General features: G+C 42.5%; 1 protein-coding gene across 1 annotated transcript in view; it reads left to right on the top strand.

The window, feature by feature from the left end:
• Nucleotides 1-192: 192 nt before the first annotated feature.
• The window catches only part of syn2b (synapsin IIb), a 91,452-nt gene continuing 68,211 nt past the window's right edge, over nt 193-23,433 (top strand). Inside the window, exon 1 of the mRNA XM_085777522.1 lies at nt 193-1,190. Within this exon, the coding sequence (XP_085633648.1) occupies nt 745-1,190 (446 nt within the window). The 5' untranslated portion in view covers nt 193-744. The remainder of the gene's footprint in view (nt 1,191-23,433) is intronic.

Genomic DNA, 23,433 nt, shown 5'->3' with positions numbered 1-23,433 from the left:
GTGAACTCCACCTTGTGTGTGCACGGTCTCAGGAAAACCCCTTCCACTGGTTGCACACGGCACGCATGCAGCGCTATAGGCTGCAGCACGACACGATGATGTAGGAGGATGATGACAGGAGGGAGGAGGGGAGTGTGTGTGTGTGTGTATATGTGTGTGTGGGTGGGGGGAGCAGTAGTCGCTGAGCGTGCCGAGAGTGAGTGAGTGAGTGAGTGAGCGAGAAGAAAAGGGCAGAGGGAGCGTGAGCGAGGGAAGGACTGAGAGCGCAGCATCCTCTCCTGAGCACATTCAGCTTGCAGCAGCTCAAGAGGCAGGAAGGCAGAGTAGAGTAGAGGGGGGGAGGACCACCACACCTCTCTTGTTTCACACACACACACGCGTACTCTCTCTCTCTCTCTCTCACACGTCACGCGCATTTGTGAGGAAGACGTGAGGCTCAGGAGGAGGAACACCACACACAACACGCCGGCTGCTGTTTTCTTGGCTTAGCTGCGCTTTGGAGAGCTGTCTGTTGAAGACTGGACCAGAGCCGTAAAACCATCGCTTCATCCATCCTGCTTTTTCATTTCCTACCCCAACAAGGAAGCAGCTCTCCATCACCTGTGCCCTCCAATCCGTTTGGACCGCTTTGCTCTTTCTGTCATTCACCTAACCTCTGATCAGTGTGTTGTTCCTCTGCTCTCATCCACTCAGCCAGAAGGAAACCCAGAGACCGACTGAGAGGCCGACTTTTCCACCGCAATCATGAACTTCCTCCGACGCCGTCTGTCCGACAGCACCTTCATGTCCAACCTGCCCAACGGCTACATGACAGACCTCCAGAGGCCCGACCAGCCGGCAGCACCTCCTCCTGCCACCGGCGCCTCCTCACCTGGCCAGCAGGGCGCGCCCCCCGCCACGGCGCCCGTCCCCGCCCTGTCCCCAACCAAAGCTCCGGCCCCCTCCCAGGCACCGGCCAGCTCCCCGGCGGCTCAGGAGCGCCGTCAGAGCCAGCCGGCCCAGCAGCCTCAGCAGGCCCAGTCCTCCAGCGGCGGCGGCTCCTCTGGGTTCTTCAGCTCCTTCAGCTCCATCACCAACGTGGTCAAACAGACGGCCTCGGCCGCCGCCGGGTTCGTGGAGTCGGCTCCCTCTCCCTCCCTCTCCAAGAAGTTCAAGATCCTGTTGGTCATTGACGAGCCCCAGCATGAGTGGTGAGTGTTGAGATCCAAGCGGGCGTTCTGATTGGTTGTGTGACTTGATGTGACGGTGGTCGTACTGAACACTGTCACTGAATGAAACTGGAATATTCACTAAATATTTCCGGGGATGCTCAACAAATCGGGCGTGAAAATGTGTGGTTTATAATCTCACAGAGGGAACATCATGTTCTATTCATTTAAAAATGTTTGCGTTGGTGTACTGTAATGCTGACCGACACTAATTTGAAATAAGATGTTGATTCATTTGTGCAGCCCTTGATGAGATCAAGGAGATTAAATGCCTCACATGTGCCAATACTCCAGCCCCACACACAAACAATTATCCTTATGTCTGTGGTTTGGTCTGTGCCTCATGTCTTTTTATTAGATTGTCACAGGAGCTGTTCCCAAAATAGAAGCAGCTCCTTTTAATCTGAACGGACAGGACAGTGTCTCTCTGGGGGTTCGGATTCACACGTCCCACCAGCCAGAACTGTCACCTGTCTCTATTTCTGTGTGTTTATGTGACTCTTTATGACGATGTGTGCGTGCGTCTGTGTATGTAAATGTGTGCGCGTGAGAGGAGGAGAGAGTATTAGAGAGCTATGAGTGAGTGTTTCCATCCCTTGACAGTACAAGTTGGCTAACAGGATATCATCCTTATGATATCAGCTCATACATCATACACTGTTCAAGAGCATGTAGCCCTGAATAAAACATTGCCCTCAGCTCTGTAATAATGCTGCTGTCCCACTCGCTGCTCCCTGTCCCTGCAAATCACATTTTCTGGCTATAAAGGTTTTTCTGTGTGGATGCTGATGATGGATTTTACAGCCGTTCATCGCTGCCATTATCGAGGTGTAGTTTTATCTTGTCAGCCTCATATTGAGGTCTCCCCGTGATAAAGTGGCTACCACACAGGGGACGCTTTTGACCTTTTAAATTTAATGGACGTTGTGGAGTGTTGTCATATGGCAATTATTGTTTGGCATCACCACATAAGCGAGCGTTGCAAACAAACACCGTGCAATGAGGTTCAAAGCAAAGCAAAGCAAGAGCAAGCGGAGAAGCGTTGAAGTTGTTTCCATTTCCAAGGTCAGGAGTGAAATGGAAAGCTTTTAAAACTAACACAGGCGAGAAATCCTACAGGGACTGCAGAGGGAACTCTGAATAAACAACATTTCCACATAAAGAACATTTTGGTCTAAAGCTTCTAAACAAATGAGACAGATCAAAAGGTGAGGTCAATTTGAAAAGTTGAGCCTTCTCTGCTTACAAACGCATCCCTTTGGTTTACATTAATCATTACATTTTCTCATTTTACCCAGGGCAACATAGTTGCAAAGGCAGACTAGACTAGATACATTCATTTGCAATTTTAGGTCAGTAAATCTTCGAGACATGAATATATTTAAACAGACTTTTGTGCCCGGAAAGAATACAAATACACCTATTCTGGGATGTTGCCATTGCAGATGTCTACTGAGGCTGCAAAATGTAAAATGAAAACGACACTAAAAGCTCTGCCAGTGTTTGTCCTTCTGGCAACTATTCCAATTTCTTTGTATATAATATGTAGCTGTAGTACATGTCCCATTGATGTTGTCTCGGACTGAATGGTTTTCACAGAGGATTGTCATGTAATCAGCATGAGATTATCTCTAGAAAGATATACTAATATGCGTGTCTGTCTACATGCATTCTGCCGCACTGTATTGACTGAACAGGACTGGCAGCTCTACATCATGATAATCTTGTGTTTCTTGCTGTGTGACGATTGGACGGTTGCCACACTGTAGCCCGCATCCAGAAAAGAGGCGTCTGAACACCAGTGTGTACCTGCTCCTGCATCCAGCTTTGCAGTCACATCAGAATTCACTGCATGTTGAGAGCATGAGACTGAGACAAAAAAACCCAGTGATAACACATGGCAGCTGCCTTTTGCAAACATACAGTAGCCTTTGAAATCACTGTCGCTTGTTGTTGCTGTAGCTTCTCACTGTGTTTTTACAACCTTTCTGAGTGGTTTGTAACAATCATGCGGTTTGACTCACAAGACGTCCTGTGGTTTAGCAAAGAGGGGGCTATGTTTATTCTACAATGTGTGAGACATACACAGTATACAACACTGCGTTGCATATTGAGTGAGTTTGAGTGTGATGACTTAAAGGACACACGTGAAGGCTGTAAAATATAATACATAGATAAGGCCAATACAGAAATAGTCCCTGCTACACCCTTGCCCTGACCTACACTAGTAAAATAACTAAATCCTTGAATACAAATTTAGGTTAGGACAAGTGCAACTTTTTTGATGCCAAGTAAGTGATGTATTTTAACCTTTAAAGGTACATTGTGTAGGAATTCCTCCCATCTAGCGTTGCGGTTGTATATCGCAAGCAACTCAATCGCATTTTTCATGCTGCATTCACATGAAATTGGGCAGACGGCAGCCGCTGCACGTAACGGCATAAACAAGCCTCTATGTAAACAAGTGGTCCGTCAGCACGAGGCAAAACAATACACGTGACAATATGTTGTCATGGCGATGTCTTATTGTTTACCTGGCCCACGTTTTACCGGGTTTCTCTCGATTTCTGTGACTAAAATGACATCTGGTTTGTTACCGACGGCCGTCTGCCCGACTGCAGGTGAATGCAGCATCAGTGTAACGCTCCATTCCTCCTCACTGCGTTACCGTGGTGACTTTTCACAGACGCCACCTCGACCTGAGCCGACAGCTCCGGTGTCTCCGCTGAGTTTCCGTGGTTTCCTACCGTCACGCTGCCACTGAACGTAAAAACATGGCGACAGGACATGGCAGCCAGCACCGAGCTTACCCGCTCCATGTAGATATGAATGATATGAACGGCAAATTCAGAGCTGAAAGGAACACTTCAGTTTGTTGATGAGGGGGATTACTGATTAAAGTCCCCTTCCCGCGACCCTTTTTGGTCATTTTAAAACCAGCTCATTAGCAATGCACCTCTGGAGGGTGGGCAGAGACTGCGCTGCTCTGCACCCGCCCAGCCACCTCCTCGCACCCCACCCCCCGCTTGCTGACAGCTAGACTTGTCTGTACAATTACAGATTCAGCGCGTTTAAAGCTCCACACTGGGATTCGATCCCAGACTGGAACCAGGTGAGCTATACCTGTTATACCTCGACAGCTACACCGAGGTGTTAACCCCTTCACCTCTGAGCCAGATGCAGAGCGGGGCGGGAGCTTGTAGCACTAGTGCCCTCCCCTGGAGCTGTGACACGTCAGCTCCAGTCTCCCTGAAACTGCCAGTTTGCGTCTGCCATTGGTTCACAGCAATTTGAAGGCAGAAAAACTCAGAAATGCAATTTTGCACTTCCCTTTCTGCTGATATGTGCTCTAACAGAAGAAAAATGCCACAGGAACATGTGAAAAGCACGAAAAACACGATTTTCATGGGAGGGGGTCTTTAATGAAAAACATACTTTTGAACGAAATAATTGATTTTCGTGAATAGATAACAGGAGATGTTACACAATGTCCCTTTAAGAAACACAGTGCAATGAATTTGCAACTTTGGTTGTATTCTTTTCAGGAGTCCTCCCATTTGTGATCTTTCATCCAGAGAACACAACATTAATATTAATGTTTATTCTTTGAAGGCGTGCTCGCAGACTGAGGCTCCCTTAAAGCATCTGGGCCAGAGAGGCATCCGGCTAAATGTTATTGATTTTCCACTCAGCAAAGAGTGGGACTTGGTTCTCTGTAACCTAACGTAGGAAAATGAATGTGGAAATTTTCCCTCTGTAATCATTGTGTATGTCAATCACATCTGTGCAATGTTTTTGGAGAAAGCACCAGCCTGAAGCCAGACTTTTACTTGGTGATCCTTTTCACCATATTTCATTTTGCATGAAATTACAAAGCTCTTGTGCAAAAGAAAAATGCATATATACTATATATATTATATGTGCCACCAGATAGTAGATAGATAGAAGTTTTCAGCCAGCGCGGCATCACATAGGCAGTGACTCTGCTATCCTGAATTCACCAGACTTTATTTTTGTAGCACTTATCAACGCAAATACCACGAAGTGCTTCACAGGGCAATAAAAAGAAGATAAATAAAAGGTATGAAAAGCAAGAACAATAAAATAAACCATTAAAACAACAGTAAAATATTAAAGTCGTAATGAAAAAAGTGCCAAAGAAGCACACACATCTGTACAAGTACACTTAAACACACACAAAGGTGCAGAAATACTGTGTTTCTACATAAGCATGTACCGTAACTGCATGCATATACATTTTACGCCAAATACCCATACCCCTCTGAGTCGGGCTGGGAACAGTAAGAAGTAACTTGATTGGATGATCAAGGGATTTTTATACTGACAGTCCAAATTGTGCTTTAATTGTAAGTAATACAATTTTGAAAACAATTCTTAGATGTATGTGGAAAGCCACTTCTACTGAGAGGAAGAAAATTCATTAGTATGATTTATTATTATTATTATATACTTTGATTTTTAATGCATGATAACAAGGCTTTGATCAGGCAGAGAGTTGGTCTTTGGTAAACAAACCAAACACAAATTGGACTTTTAAGATAAGGAGACACATTTTGTTTGTCGAGGTTTCTCTGAATGAATCCACCAAACCAGCTTCCTGTCACTGTTTAACTGCACCACTTGTCATTTAAGAATCTAACATAATCAAAACCTGTGTTACACCCACACCAGTGATTTACAGGCAACATCTGATGAGCAGATTGATGATGAGGCTAAATAGGAAAGACACACGATTAGTATTGGTCATTTTCCACCTGTCAATTACAATTAACTGAGTCTAATAAACATACCTCACAGCGGTTTTGTTATGTCCGGAATCGATTTTAGTAATGAGATGCAATGATGCTTTTACTTCTTCTTCTTCTTCTTCTAGTACTTTGTACCTTAATTTGACTTTTTGCTAAATTAAACTTTCCTCATTCTAGACGTCTGAAACCACAGTGACTTTGCATCTGGAAAACAGACTACCGGTAAATAAGAGATAAATGCTCTTTTGGCACAAATTGCTAATGGAGGAAAGCCAGACGTGCAGACACAGATACGGCCTATAACTCCCAATAATGTTCCCCTTCCAAATGCTGGCTGGCAGTTGCATAAGCAACCACAGGTATCACAAGGCCTTACGCATCTGCTTATTCCTCAAGCTCTCAGATATCAGTCATGCTGCTGTGATAGCTCACTCTGTATCAATACAAAAAAAAACTCACACACACTCCGCCACAGTGGTAGACCAGCAATAAAGCCAAGATGAAAGAGTGAATGTTTTTCCAGGAGAATCCGGATGTGTGTGTGATCGACTCGCATTGTGTAGTCATTATGTAACGGACCAGAGCCCATTGAGACGGGCGAAGGCCGAGGCCGTGTCTCTCAAGGTGACAGCGTCACAGAGAGAGGGATTTAGGAAGAGAGATAGAAAGATCTTGGGATCTCCCTTTTATTCTGGATCTCAGTACAGTATGATGCTGGTTGTTCCTGTTTGTCCCTCCCTCTCTCTGCAGGGCCGTGCATGTTTTTCTCTCTCTTTCCCCCCTTTCTCTTTGCATCTCTGCCTTTTATTATGACAGTCAGTAGTGTGTGGCTCTAGAGAAAGAGCTCTGGGTTCATGACGCGATGAAGTAATGAGAAGAGACGTGGTGATTCAGCAGTTTCAGCCCAAAGGCCACATCTGCTCTCTTTCCTTTGCTCTCCATATCTGTCTGCATCACTCCTCTTTTTGCTCTCCCTCTCTTTATCTCTCTCTTCATCCATTGAGTATGTACTCTGTAGCTTCTGCCTGAGTACCAGCGAGTGTATTTACCACCTATATTGCATAAGTGCCCATCGCAGGAGATTATTTTGGACTGTTGCCCTTTGAATGTGACTCACTGTGACGAGCAGGGCTTGATGGGAATGTCAGTCAGCCGTCCTGCACTTGTGCAACTTGTGCTTTCACTGTTTGGTATTAAAACTGAATTCTGCTTAGCCAACAAGTAGATGCATTTTAAATTGCTTCACAAAAGTGGAGGGGATGTTAACTTCCTTTTACTCTTACTGCATCAGTGGTCACAAAATTCTGCCCTTTCTCCACAAACTGACTGAACATGAACTCACAAGGAAGAGTTTGCAGCCGTGCTAGCAACACAATGACTGTGCTTTGAGCTAATGTTAACCTCATCATATTAGTTAAGCATATTAGTACACTAATATTCACTTATTAACATTTAATACAATTTTTTATGATGAAAGACATAAAAAAGACCAAATACACAACATGATAACAGTACACAAGAGCTTACAGAAAAAGAACTACAATATATTATTACATTGTGCTTGTTTAGTAAATCATTACATCACCAATGCTTCCTGCCAGGACTTCAATGTTCAACATGCAAGGTTCAGACTTTGTTTTATGAGCTGTCAGATCCTTTACGAAACTAAATACTTCTTATTTATAAAGCCTTTTATACATGCCCATTATCCATCAAAACCTTTATCATATAAAGCTCCTTGAGGCCTGAGGCTGCACCTTCCATCTAGCAGTTCTTTTTGTTTATAAAGAACACAACAATTTTAATTTCAGCATATTTCACATCCTATTTCGCATTCTTTGTATTGCACTTTTGGGCAAAACAACACATCCACATTTGATATTAGAGATAATATTAGAGATGTCAAAAGATCCTCTTCCTCCACAGGCATGCCATGCCAAAATTGGTTTGACTTATTCGGATTCATTTTATTCAGCCTCTGTGGCTTTATATAAATTCAATATTAATTCTTCATCTGTAGTTTATATCTAAGACACTTCAATAGATAATATCCCATTGCTCTGATAAGAAGTGTTTTAACAAATTGTGTTTCTGTTACTATTTAACTATATCCAGACCACTACAGGAGGAGGTAGAGGTCATGTAGTCACAAAGTGATCATCCAGGAGGCACTTGAATGTGTGTAGCAATTTTTATTGCAGGAAAGACATTAAAGGAGACATATTATGCCCCTTTTCCACATATTAAAATAGTTCTCAGGTGTCTTAAAGACATGTCTGTGACATGCTTCGGTCAAAATCCCCCAAGGATCAAACATCACAGCTCTTTTCATCCTCTCAAAACAGCCCTGTTCAGAACGGCTGGTTTCAGCACCTGTCCCCTTAAATGCAAATGAACCACTGCTCCCCCCGTCCCTTCTACCGGTCCCAGGTGGGGGGGGTATGCAAATTCGAAAACTAGTTACTTCACTGGAAGACAACTGATCTAATAATCTTAGGGAGCCTGAACATTACACTCACATATTAAGTGCCTTCAAAAAGTTATATTTCCATAACAGGGGTAGACAATAAGAGAAATTTGCCACCGGGCCAGTGCTTAGGACGGTTTTAAAAGTACATCCGGGCCACTGGGCCATTTATATTGTCGACCCCTGCATAATACAGTATGTCCCCTTTAAGATGAAAGCCATGAATGTCAACCTCATGGTGGCGCTACAAGAGAAAGTCAGGATATCACCAGAGTCGATAACATTCACCGCGTTAGCACCATGAAGCCTGTTTCATAGCAGTCTGCGCAATAGTTGTTGAGCTATTTCAGTCTGGACCGAAGCAGTGGACCAAGTGGCTGACTGAGAACAGTTGGCCGTTGGCATCTCCACACCCAGGCCACTGACATGGCTAAAAAACCTCTATGTTATCTGGTTTCCTGAGGCTGACCAGCAAAAAGTCACACTGTTTTTACTGAGTCATAGTTTTAGTATGATGACAGTGACCTGAATTGAATGTGTGTCTGTGTGTCTGTGTGTGTGCGCACATGTGCCTGGTGTGATTGCACTTTAGTCATTTGAATTTTCTGCATTTCTGCTGGAGACAGGACTTCACAGTGAGAGCAGGTGGGGAGGTGGAGCTGTGTGTGCTTCCATCCACATCTCGTAATACAGTTCACACACATTTACAAGCATCCTGTTTCCCAGAATTCAGCATTTTCTCTTGTTTCTGCTGACCAAGTTTACTATAGAGCAGTGAGTTGGGAATAAAGTGGTTCATCGTTAAAGGTAAACAGGTCAGATCACTTCATCATCTTCAGAGGTTATTTTTGCTGGTCTCACTTTGTCAGTTAGTTGGAATTATCAGTGGTGCTGCGGTTCTCAGCTGCAGGTCACATTTCCAAACACACAGGCTGAGATCTGACCTTATTACAGCCGGTGGCAATGTCATGCTGTCTATGTAGGGTGCTCTTGGTTTTGGCCTTGTGTCTTGTACCTCTCGGATATTGTCATACTAGACTGGTGGCATTTTGAGCCCCAGGGATGATACAGAAACAAACCCAAGGTATGAAAAATTTAACCTTGTAACTTAAAGTAGGACATGTTAACTGTACAAGTTAGAAACTTGGGAGCATCATGTGATAAAACCCCCTTTTTTCAGATTTAGATGACACAAGGTACTGTGGAAAGCCTATGTATAATTGTCTTTGGAGGGTTTGGACACTCATACAATACAAGAATATGATACAATATTTTAGTGATATAATTATCAATTAAATCAGTAGCATTTTATATGCCTATGTATTCCACACTGTGAGGAACATCTAAATAAACAGAAGGCTTATGCCTGCTCCCATGGGACCAGGATATTGAATGCAGACATGTACTACTGGCTATGTCAATACAGACTGACTAATAACCAGTATTAAGAGGAGCTTTTATCTTTAAGGCCTGTTAGAGCAACAGATCACCCATTAGATTTATGTCAAGAAAAACAGTTAGCCTTAAGCTAATCTGAATGTGGTGGAAAATATCCTCTCTGTGTCTTGGTAAGTATGCACGCGAGGCTTCCCTGCTGTTATCTTCTCCCCCTCCATGCACGCTTTCAACCATAGCAGACATTTTGCAAAGACAATTAGATAGGGACAACACTTAATGCTTGTCTTTATGAAGTTTCACCTCAGCAGGCTGTTTTAGCTAAAGGAGCTGAACAGCTTGTGAGGCTTTATTCCAAAACAACTTCAATTATCCAAGAAGCCAGAGTCCAACTCAAGTGAATAGTGCCAAAACAAAGATATGAGCTGATCTCTTATCACAACATGGGTAAGGAGGAAACTGGAAACCAAAACCTTTGACAGTCTCTTGAAGGATTTACTCTAGTTTCACTTACACCAGTGAGTACATTTGTACCCAATTTGACTTTTAATAGCACCATAGTGTAGTGCATTCCTGTATGTAGATGTGCCTTTAAAATGCATTTTGTGCATAGTATTATGCAATAATGATGTTTAAATGATCTTATATCCAATCATAAGGTCAGCAGGTAAAAGATCAGTGCCCCTTCAGACCTGATGGATATTTCAGGTTGATTTTGATTTCATCTTGCATTTTGACCTTTAGTCTGATGGTTGTACAAACAGACCTCTCGAGTCCTCATCTAACAAATGGCCTCTTCAGTAGGATGAGGAGGTACTATCCACAAGCAAACAACATGTTACAGAGGCAGTGGATGCCTTTATCGAATTAATATTGAAATCATCATTGCAACAGCTTTGCCTCTCTGGCTCAACTTGTGGAGACTGAAATAATGTTAAATCTGGTAAAGTATATTATTTCTGTTGCTGAAAACCTTCTGTTATATCAACTGTAATGAAGCAGTCTGACTTATGGACTCTATGGATTCACTGCACAACAGAATGGCTTTCATTATCAGCATGCACAATTAAAAACACATAGGAAAGGGCAAACGAGAAAAGCCATTTGTACAATAACACAATGAAATTACAATTTTATTGATGATGCAATCAGTATTACTAATTGTATTAGTGTTGCGTGCTGGTCTGAGTCCTCTGCAGTCACCATTAATTGCACTGTGACTGTGTGAATGGTGCTACAGGAATAAACCTGCCTTGCCTCTGCAGTTGAAAGAAAAACCTGTTACTATGCATGAGGCATACAAATGCCTAAGAGGGCCATAAATGAAACCAATCACCAATACAACGCTCATAGAAAAGTCCACTGTTGCTATGGTGACGGGTAATCTTGACAATTTATGGGTGAAAAAGGGCACCAATGAGATTTTACCATAAAGTGTTTACACTTTACAGTTGGTTTCTCAACACCAGATTCCGCATCAGTAGTCTCACTCAAAGAGAGTAAGACAATGGAGGCATCAAAATTGTGGATTCAGAAAACACAAAAAAAAATTATGTTTTTTTATCGCATCCCACCCCCTATATTTTACTGCCTCCTGCTGTATCTATGTCTCTACATTGAGAGTATAACAATATCTAACTATGTCATTTACTGTAGTTCAGTCTGTTCCACAGCCGGATTGGGCTGAATTATGCCACAAAAACATCCATTAATAATCAATACATAGAAACAATATCAAGAGCAACACATTTGCTCCAGACAGCTAATGTAGTTTTATATTCTGTTAGCAGTAAAAAAAAAAAAAAAAAAATCCTGCAACATCCCAAATCAGCAATTACATAACATCAGTTATCAAAAGAAAACCTCCAACATTTTGGCCCGAGAATAAAAGAGGCCTGTGAGTCCAACACAGATCTGTCAAAACGGGGAATGTAACAAAGTCATTTAACCTGCCGCAGGACTGAGCCAGTAGGGGTTGCTCCTAGCAACATCACATCCAACAGATACTAACTTCGGATGGATGGATATATCCACGTCACCATGACAACAGAGTAACCTCTACCAAAAGAAAAAAGAACTAGTGAGCAATTTCACTCTTGATAGTTTTGTCAGATTCTTTTATATTAGTTCCTACAATGCAGGAGGTTCATTGATTCTTTTTAAACTGCCTGTAGCTTTGTTATGAAAGCACCAAATTGAACCTGTCACACACACACACACACACACACACACACACACACACACACACACACACACACACACACACACACACACACACACACCCAAATTCACAGTAACAGATTATACAGCTGTATTCTCCACAAGGTTGAGCTGTTGGGTGTCAAGACATTATTCTTTGCTGCTTTCACTGCCAAGGACTTTCTTATGAATCAGGCCAAATGCAGATGTGAATACAGGAAGATACAGTACAACTTCCTATGTTCCTATGTGAGGAAAATATGCCTTATTGTTATATACCTAATTGGACTGTACTAAACAACGGTCTGTGATGGTGGGGTAATTAATTTCCTCTTACTATACAGCATGATGATCATTGGACCTAAGCCTCAGTCTGACATGACCCATAGCCTACATTTTCCTTTTGTATATGAAGCTTTGGAAGAAGGATCTGGTGTGTATATGTGCTCCTCTTAGACAAAGACAGTGAGATAACAACATGTTGGCACTTGCTGTGATAATATCCACAGGAGCTGTTCTATTTACACCAATATTTAACTCATTTCTTGAGTCTAATTACAACTGAGCAAAACCAGCAACCGCATCCAGTACAGATTCAAATCAGTGTGCCACTTGCATAGGTGAGCTGCAACACTGTATGCCTTATTAATGAAGATGAAGCCACTGAAATGAGGCTGATAACTGAAGGTCGTTAAATAACATTTCACACAAGAATAGACTTTTTTTTTAAAAATATAAGCTCTATATGGACAAAAGCACACAATAATAGATGCACACAAAAACACGGGATACACTCTGACACATACCACCATTCCAATATCGACATGTCTTAATTATTTATTTCTACTCAAATGGATTTCTAAGATGGATGATTTGCTGTAAAGCTGTTCCAGGCTTATAGGCATGGCTGTACTGTCAGATTAATCACACATTTCTGATTAAGTCTCCGGGCACATGAAAGAGGAGGCTCTGGGTCTGCATATAATTGTTTTTCACATTAATATAAATCTAAGCAAAGCCCTCCATAGTGTCTGGACAGTTCTGGTCTCACTTTTTGACCCCATTGTTTAGCCTGTTAATACGACTGAGTCAAGCACATGTCACGAGGGACTGCATCACGAGGGGAACAGCTGTGATACAGGGACTTAACTGCCAATAGTTGTTTTACTCTGCTTCTATTACTAACTCAAATGTATGTTTATCTCAGATCTGAACACTAGACTCACATGATTTTTCTCTGCTGTCCTCGTTGCTATGGAAATATACTAATTGGATTGTTTTGCATTTTAGAGGCTGGTACACAATATGCCCCGTACAGTTGTGGTCATTAGTGTTAAAAGTACACACAGTGCATCACAGAAATCCTGTTGGGCTTGTTCTCTGTGAGACTAATCAATCCATGAAATGGACCAACTGGTCATAAATCACAACATTACAATTACATTGTAAATTGTCCGATATTAATTTTGTATTAAAGGTTCAGTCTGGACTTTTTTGCCCAAAAATAAATGCTAGACTTATACAAATCAAATCTGTCTTAATCATCACCTATGGGCTTCTAGTCCTATGTGGTGGAGGCTGTGTCTGCAGCACCCTCTCTCCCTGTCTGTATTTTGGTTTGCTTTGGTTTTTTTGTACACGTTTCTGGGTGGAGAGCGAGAGAGTCGGCAGCAGAGTAGGAGGGCTCAGGGCTGCTAGCCCCACTAGCTGTCCTGGATGTTGGTTAGTGCTAGCATGTCTCTCTCTCTCTCCGCAGCAGCAGTCAGGACCACAAAGAAAAATAAATACAGTACAGTCTGAGTGAAGCGTTGGAGCCGCGGACGGATACCTGGACGTTCCGAACAACTAAAGCCTCGAGTGTGAGGGCCGCTAACACCCGCTTCCCAGCTCACCACAACGGCCCTTCTGATCGTTACAACATAACACCAGAGGCTCCCGTTGTTGGTGATGGACAGGTATCAGTCCAGGGCTCCAGCACTTCACTCAGACTGTATTTCCTTTCCTTTGCAGTCCTGACAACTGCTGCTGTCAGGGGCAGGAGGCTACACCGTTGAGCCCAAGAGGAGGGGCCCAGTTTGAATGTTTTGTTTACAAACTGCAACGGACAAAACTCCAGAGACACATACTGTACTGTATGAAAGGTCTGGTCCACTTGTGAATTGCTGTCACATTGATCTTTATAATTGTCCCTGGGTAGTTGTTTTTACCTTTATTATGTTCAGAATCAGAATCAGAATCAGAATAGGATAGAAGTATGCTGCATACACACAAGGAATTTGACTCCAGCTTGCATAACTCTGTCGTAACTCTGACGTTCACATAAAAGACGTACAACAACAACGTAACAATAAGTTAAGAATAATTACAAAAAAAATATCCAAGTTGATGAGAAAGTTCTAAGTACAATAACTTTGGTTATGTCATAAATGTTCTTAGATCACTTGTACATACCACTTATAAACACATTTGTTCATAGAGTGGTTCTTGCAAGAGGCCTGCTCAAGCTAATGCCATTAAGTTCTACTCTAATTGTACTGAAAGTACATGTAATTTGATCAGCTCAGCGGCAGTGCAGTGCAATAAACTGGCTGAGCTGAGGTTTTTCCCTTGAGCCTCCCTGTATGGCCTCAGAGCCCTGTGCAGACCCTTCGAGAGAGCCAGCTACCTAATGGCATATAGGTCTGATGTTTTATTAAACACCCGGCCCAGGGCTTCCCAAATTAATTCTGAGGTTCTCTGGATTCCCTCCGGCAGAGTTTAGATGGAGAGTCATGTCTGCTCGGCGTATCCCTTTTGTCTGGGAGCTGTGAGAGAAGTCGCTTCAGTCCGCCTCTGTTTGTCCTCCATTAGGCGAGGGGTCGATGTGAAGCACTGCTAGTTTTGGAGTCAGCGGGGAATCAGATTTATCTGACAGAGGAAGTAAGGAACGGAGGGGAGGAAATGGAGAGAAGCTGGTTAGAGCAGAATAGGAGAGGCAGACATGAAAGAGAGAAAATGGAGGGAAAATGAGCTCAGCAGAAAGAGAGGATATCAATCTCTGTATTGCATCCATAACCATTAGTTCCTCGCGGTGTACAACAAGAAGCTGTATGAAACAGGCCCGTCTCCCCTGGTAACTATCTCTTACTGTCTCCTCGCTTTCTCGCACTGCCTCCGTTCAATCCCTATAATGAGAGGCTCCGATCCATCACAGGATCAGATAGGCCTAAAGCCAGTCTGAGCTGCTCGGCTCACTACTGACTTTTGAGAGTTTATTTGCCAACTGGGACTTTGTTTGCCAACAAGTCGTGGGCTACAGAACAAAATATTTACTGTGCTGCTATTTATTTAGTTAAACAGGAAATCTCTCGTGATTAATGATCTTTTTCTACAAGAGAGATGGTGCCAGAATTACAGCGTTAGAGTTGTCACACACAGTTGATTTGAAGGAGGCAAAGAGAGTGCAGTCTAAAGCTGAAATGAGATTTATATTTATCTGCACTCGATACCCCATAACGGTGATGGAGTGAAAACGATATCCAAACATTTTCTATGACACTTGAAATTTTGCTCAGGTGTCTCTCAAGTTTTCTTGGGCTGTGCCTGTGTCCGAGAACATTCACTAATGATGCGAAGCTGTGCCCATACTGATCAGCTGATCAGTCCTCCTCCTCCAAATAGGGACTACATAGTGAATAGGCCATTTTGTAGTGCTGTCCAAATGTACGCATATAGTGAGAGTATGGTAAACTCATAGAATCCCACAATGCAGAAAAAGTAGAGTACAAGCAATGGTCAATAGCCAAGCAATATACCATAATGCATTGCAGTCGCAACGAAAGACAGCAGGAAGAAATTTTATTTCGAAAACCCACTAGACGACATTGATCGGGCACATTTTAATTGTGCGACAGTAATGATGTAATTAACTGTGTGTGAGTAGTGAAAGTGTTTCTTCATTTTTTTCTACCTTGTATAATTCAAATGTTTTTTCATTTTACCAATGAGCTCACTTATATAGTCCTCTATATAGAATTTCCTATGTAGTGATTAGACAAATGATTTTGGACACAGTCTTGGTCATCTTTAAGATGTTTTACACCTTGGTCAGTTAAATTGATTGGGCATGAATTGGAAAGGCACACCTGTCTACCCCAAGGATCAAACATCACAGCTCTTCATCCTCTCAAAACAGCCCTGTTCAGAACGGCTGGTTTCAGTGTCTGTCCCTCTAAATGCAAATGAGCCACTGCTCGCCCCGTCCGCCCCCTCTACCGGCACCTGTATTCACAGGTAGGGGTGGTATTATGCAAATAAAAAACTAATAACATCTAGGGCTGAACGATTTATCGTTTTCTGATCGAAATCGCGATTTCAAACAGCGCGATCACGTGATCGTCAAAGCTGCGATTTTTTTTAGTGCTCCTGACTGACCTAGGATCTGTTTTCGACTATTTCACACATGCATGCCGTCTCCGTGCCATCCTGCCACTTCTGTCCCATATGATGGTGACTGTCGTTCACACTCCAACACAGTAGGTGGCGGTACTGCACCTTAATGTTGGTGCGCCGGCCGCCAGAGAAGAAGAGCGGCCGGCTGCAGCATGCAGAGATCACATGATCACAACAACAACACAGACACGGGTGCATGGACAGGTCGCGCTTGCCCGCTAATACGCTATATTGCTCTAAAGGTCGGTGGTCAGATTCTTCTGGAGGAAGACCAGGTGGTCCACATGTTGTGCCGTGTTACGGTCAGGTTACGGTGCGTTCACACCGGGCTCGAGTAACAGTGCTAAAGCCAGCATTAAATTAACGATGCTAATTTATGTTAGCCTGTCTATGGCGTTTTACATTATACGTTAGCATTAAGCTAGCGGGCTTTATGCTTAGTTGTGACACTGGCTGTGTGTTTTGAACGTTGTTTCAAACTATGTGGGTTTGATTAAACATCTTTGATGCTTAAATATTGCTGTGTGGTGGAAAATTGCTATGATGGGTATTCTCCTTGTAATAAGTGGTAACATAGTCTTTCAAGTAGTTGTAGTAAGACCATGTAGCAATCCTGTTAACTCCATTAGTGGAGACATTTGTGTATTGACCATAATAAACCTGGGGGCAGAGGAAGGACACTAGGATGACCTATGTACAACCTTGTTTACTAACTGATCTAGGTTGTAAATTCCTATAGGGAAACCAACAACTGGGGTAGACATTTGTTGAGTAACACATCTGTTGATTGTTTTATTGTCTGAGAAAGCTAGAAGTGCTTGTAGTAATGAAGTAACCAGAGTCATAAAGTGGGGTATAAGAAGGGACTGCAACCTCTGTTCTTGGGGCACTACTCTGAACTGCTACTGCCATGTAGTTCTGTGTTCTGTTCCCTTCTCCCCTTCTCTGTGGAGAATGGAGAATAAACTTGGGTGCATGCTACCTCTCCTGTCTTGTTCTTTGACTCGCCACCGGCAGGACCAATATTCCCACGACAGCTGCTTAATATATTGCTTTACTCCTCTTTTTATTTTATGTATGCCATTTTTACTGTAAGGCAGGCTATAATCTTCAATTTGGAGTGACAAATAAAACCTTGAAGCAAGAAGATTTTTGCCTTTTGTTTGACATTGATGTACATACAGTAATTCAATAACAGTTGTAAATAAGGTTTAATTTTTAATATTTTACAGTTCAAAAGTAAGCTCACTACTGTCTGTCCCATAGAAGAACATGACAGCAGCAGCCTGTCAGTCAGCAACAGGAGGATCTCCTTTGTATTAGAATTTGAAAAATATAAATCGTTTTTTTTCCACCACCCCTAATATCGGATCAATATCGGTATCGGGCCGATATTGAAGGCTGCAATATCGGTATCGTATCGGAAGTGAAAAAGTGGTATCGGGACATCCCTAAATGTTACTGTACATTATGTATATTGCACTGAAACATGATTTGAAGAAAATCGTGAAACAAATCGAAATCGAAAAATCTGCCAGAAAAATCGCAATTAGATCTTTTCCTAAAATCGTTCAGCCCTAATAACATCATTGGATGACAACTAAGGGAACAGCTTGTAACACCACATGGATTTCAACCTAGGAAGCCTGCACATTACAGATTTTGTTTGTCAATTCTGGAATGCAGCTGAACCAAACCAAATACCCATACTGTATGTTAAAAACCCTTAAAAGGCGATATTTCCATAATATGTCTCCTTTATTTACAGGTTGACAAACATCATTCATTTGTAGGTACATACTGTATATTCATATCCAAACCTTGTTGACATTATGGTACCTTCCACAGTAGGTGAGGTTCTGCTGGCGCTGCTGTCACACTGTTATATTAATCAGATAAAGTGTTTTGTGAAAGATGAAGTGGTTTAGATAATGAGATAGCTCTGACCTTGGTTCTGCAGCATTTTTGTCATCATTTTCTGCAGCAGGCTACATGCCATCAACAGAGAGGACATTAAGTATCACACAACAACAGGGGAAACTGCAGACACCTCACATACTTGTATACAATACACAGGCTGCCTCCCACCCTGCATCTATCCACCATTAGTTCTGCAGTGTCTGCCAAATTTAGTATCTGCTGAAGCCTCTTCCTCTCTGGATTGTTGCATTAGCCAAACAGAACTGCTTCATTGTAAGAAAGTAGTTTCTCTAAAGTAAGCACAGAGTACCTCTGTAGTTTGAAAGAAAAAGCATAATTTTTTTTACAGTAATCGCTCAATGATAAAGCAGCAATAAAGAGCAGGGAAGTGGGACTAGCTGAATAGCTGTGACATTAAATTCAGTGAGGCCTGAGTCGCTAGTCAGGCTTTTTAGGGTTTTAACCAACTGCAGCGTAACAATGTGCAATAATTCTCTGAGGTCTTAAGTGGCTCAGTGGACCATATGGTGTAAGGTGCATTTTGGCAGGAAACACAGAACACACAAACATGCACACACCGACGTGATATGTACATCTATATGACATAACCCCCAAACACACTCCGAATCGTCTTCCTACATCTTCTGCCCTCATTATGAAAATAAGTACACAGCTGTGCAATGAGATGAATACACTTCTAGTAAAGCTGAAAATAGCAAAAATAATATCACAGAATCTGAAAATATACATAAGAATGTTTATAAATCAGCTATAGTAATGGCAGTTTTGGTATAAAATAAAGCATAACAGTACAGTATGACGTAATCTAGTCTGAACCATTAAGGGGCCGTGTCCACCAAACACGTTTTTAGCGCTGACAGTGCTCTCAGTGCTCAGTGTTCCTGCCTTGTTTAATGTGTAATACAACGAGTGTCAGAAATACACAATAGCATTAGCGGCAGCTTTTGACATGGACCCTGAGGTCGGCCTACCTTCAATACAAGTGTGGGTGATATAAACCGAGCCACGTCTCCGGTTGTGTTGCTGTCGGTAACATATGTCCCGCCCCTTCTTGATTCTGATTGGTCAGTGCGGGGAAAAGTGACATTGACGAGCGCGGCGCTGTTCTAAAAGTTGAACAGATTTCAACTCGAAAAAAAAAAAGAAGAAAGCACCGAGGGCGTTTGTCCGCCGAGGGCGATGAGCGCTGTAAGCGCCGAACTCAATAGGGTTTGAATGGAAAGTAGACGCCCAGAGCGCTAAAAACGCGTCTGGTGGACACGGCCCCTAACTCCACCTTTCTAAACACAAAGATATTCAGATAACCAAGAAAATTACACAACTTGGCCTAATTAACAAAGTACATTAAAGGTGTTACCTACAAGTTTAATTCCTCCCAGCCAGTAAGTGTCACACTCACACTCGCCCACTCTCACTCAGGTACGCCTATCCACCTTTTTCCGAACGTCAAAAACGTAAGGCGGTTTTGCTCTTTTCTTTCGTTTCCGTTTCGGTAGTCGTGGTAAATGCATGGATTTGAAAATCTGTAAAATGCATGGATCATCATGCCAGCTTTTAACAATGGATATCATACAAATTGACATACGTGTTAAAAGCCAGCGTTAATAGATCCATGCGTTTACCGCAACTATGACAACAACTGAAACCATGGAAATGTACAATTCCACCGGAAGTGCAAAACCGGCTTCCTGTTTTGACCATAGATGACGTTCGGAAAAAGGTGGATATAGGGAGTGGCTAGTAGCTAAATCTAAGCTAATGCTAAACGTATTTAACGAGCAGCAGCTCCGGTGTTGACAGCGGACTGGAAACACATCTGAATCATTTCACACTAATTCACCTGCAGATGAACCCAACAAACCCACAGCATCACGCCTGCACCGGAAACGTTACAGTACCGGCTGACCGTTAGTTAGCATTAGCATTAGCACAACACCATTTCCACAATCTGCCCCCCCCCCTGAGCTCCGCCTCACGTGACATCAACGTACTAATGCTGTTGGCACAGAGATCATTTCATGCATACGTTGCCAACGTAACCAGATGTAAATATTTATATATTTAGAACCCATCAATATTTATGAAGAAATTATTTATATACTATAAAAAAAATCTGTAAAATTAATACTTTTATTCTGCACCCCTCTAGACGTTCTGTGGATGTATTTATTTTTGAAAAATGAATTGTTGTAGAAAAAGAAAAAAGTTGTAGCTATAACCTCTAAACCCTGAATGAAAAATTTGTGTTTTACACCCCATATGGAGCAATTTGTTCAGTCCTGTTTTTATCACCTGAGAAATATAGCCAAGGTCCAGTCTGCTATAGAGAATCACACCCACATTTTTTATTTCCTCCCGCCTCAGCACTGGAACTACCCACTTGTCTCAGTCAAAAATCAATCCACCACCTACAGTCAATTCAGATCGCTGCAGCTCGGCTCCCAAACCCAGCCCAGAAACCTGTTCCCATCACCCCGGTCCCAGTACCTCTGCACTGGCTGCCTGTTTATTTTAGGATTGATTTCAAAAATCCGTAATAAGCTACTTTTAAAGCGCAGGCTTGGGCTGACTTCTCCTTAGATTTCTGAGCTTTTTATCCCCCTATGAGTCAGCACGCCATCAGAGATCCTCCGTTCATTGCCAGCCATTCCAAGGTCTAGATTAAAAACCAAATTAGACAGGGCCTTCGCCGTTGGGGCCCCAACAACCGACCAGAGGAGATCAGACTTGCAGAGTCAGTTCTCTGGTTTATCTCAGTTAATTTCTTTTATTAAAAAAAGGAGCTTTCGTTGATGTGATTTCATTTGCGTTTCACCTTGATTTTTATGTTTTGATGATTTTTATTTGACACATGAAGGACTTTCTAATTTGTGCTGAAGAACATAAAAGCAAGTAGAACTGACTCAGAAAAAATCACTGACACACAGAAGCTGTACAAGTTTTAACAAAGAACTGTCACGTTCAGTTTACCTCTTTTTCTTCTACAGCTGTGTAGATGGGTCCTCGTGGCCCACAGCAGTGTCAGAGAGCACTAACACCTCCTGCTCAAACGAGTACACAACACACAGCCATGGAGTACTGTAGATATCGCACACACACAGTTCAGTATCCAATGATACCAAAATGTGACTCAGTCAAGATGAGTTGTGTCCTTGTGGATGCAGTCTGTGGTGCCGGAGCCCGATCGACAACCAGACCTCTGCTTTGTGACTCACTCCAAATCTGTTATACCTCTTGGGGAACATGAAAATATAAATCCAAGACTTCATGAAAGCACCATCTCCTTTACTTTGCCTACCAGCTAATCCACTGATTGCTCCTAAATGCAGCTGTGACTGGGCAGTTTCAGCCCTTTGAAGAAGTGACAACAGGCTAAAACGTGCTCATTTTACCAAAATGTTCTGACTCTGTATCGACCCAAACTTTAAAACTGGGCTCCAACTTTCTCACAGAAACAGACAGGAATAATCCTGTTTCTCTCTGCTGTTGCCTCTCTGGCACACACATCCAGATGGACACACACACACACACCACACCACACACAGTGCATAGCTCACCAATGACGTGCAGCTCTGCAGTAGCCTAGGTGTCAAACTGTCAATATGGAGACACAACAAACACACAACAAAAGGCCAAGCGGGAGATCACTTCCCCTCTGCTTACCATAAAAACAAACACACACACACACTCAACACATGTACTATTAGCTCACGCCCCCACGCAGAGAGAGACTGACACGGTGTTGCACCAGCAACGTAAATGCCAACTCAGACCTGCTTTCAGGCGGCACCCAACCTCGTATTCTCAATTATTTCCAATCAGGACTAATGATTTCTTGATTGGATAAGCCACAGCTCACTCTGAAAACAACCTGGAGTTTCAGGGACACAATCATTTCATGTTTTGCATCTTTTATTCCAGTCGCACAAAGATAAGATAAGAATTAATTGATCCCCAGTGGAAATCCACATATGCAGCACGGAGATAAAAAAAAAACTATTTGAACAGCCTCTGGAATTATGAAACATTAACATAAAAAAGCTTTATTTTTGCAGACTACCTACATTACAATGCCTAAAACTGGGAATATTGGCAGTTGTAGTGCAGTATCCACCTTTTTCCGAACGTCAAAAAACGTAAGCCGGTTTTGCTCTTCCGGTGGAATTGTATGTTTACATTTCTGTGGTTTCAGTAGTTGTGGTAAATGCATGGATTTGTTTGTTTGTTTGTTTGTTTTCACTGAAAATCTGTAAAACGCATGGATAACACGGCAGCTTTTAACAATGGATATCACACAAATGGACATCGTTGTTAAAAGCCACCGTTAGATCCATGCGTTTACCGCAACTATAACAACGACTGAAACCATGGAAATGTAAACAAACAAATCCACCGGAAGTGCAAAACCGGCTTCCGGTTTTGACGTTTGGAAACTGGTGGATAATACAGTAAATGCAAGTACAATATAGTATGAGGTATATGATGTCATTATGGTGTTTTATATAAACACAGCTCAGGCCCCCTGCCTTTCAGGTTGTGTCCGTTGTTCCAATTATTTGATTGTCTCCGTGTGTCTCCCAGTTATTCGTCCCGTCTCCAAACACAGGTCATATAAATCAGTGTTCAAGTAATTGAACCACCGTATGCGATAGCGTATGTGACTACACCTAAACGAGTCTTCGAAATAATAATTACTGACACTGGAGAGATTAGGAGAGGAGAAGGGAAGAGTCAAAGATGCTTTTTTTTAAAACCTGAAAACTAATTGAGGGGGCAGCTGTCTGGTCTTTGTAGATAAGTGTGTGTGTGTGTGTGTGTGTGTGTGTGTGTGTGTGTGTGTGTGTGTGTGTGTGTGTGTGTGTGTGTGTGTGTGTTTCATTGTGTGTGCACTAGGCTGCTTGTGTGGGTGGGTTTGCAGTTACTGAATGCATGTGCTCTCATGCTGAAGGCTGCAGTCTGCATGTACAGTACATCCACCATCTGCATCCTTGCATTTCACACACACCACAGGAGACGTCACATG

The sequence above is a fragment of the Trachurus japonicus genome, chromosome 5 (genome assembly GCF_045865225.1).
Source record: "Trachurus japonicus isolate A0001 chromosome 5, Traja_1.0".
Classification (NCBI taxonomy): domain Eukaryota; kingdom Metazoa; phylum Chordata; class Actinopteri; order Carangiformes; family Carangidae; genus Trachurus; species Trachurus japonicus.
Note: the sequence above shows the minus strand (reverse complement) of the source record. Positions and strands in the feature narration are given on the sequence as shown.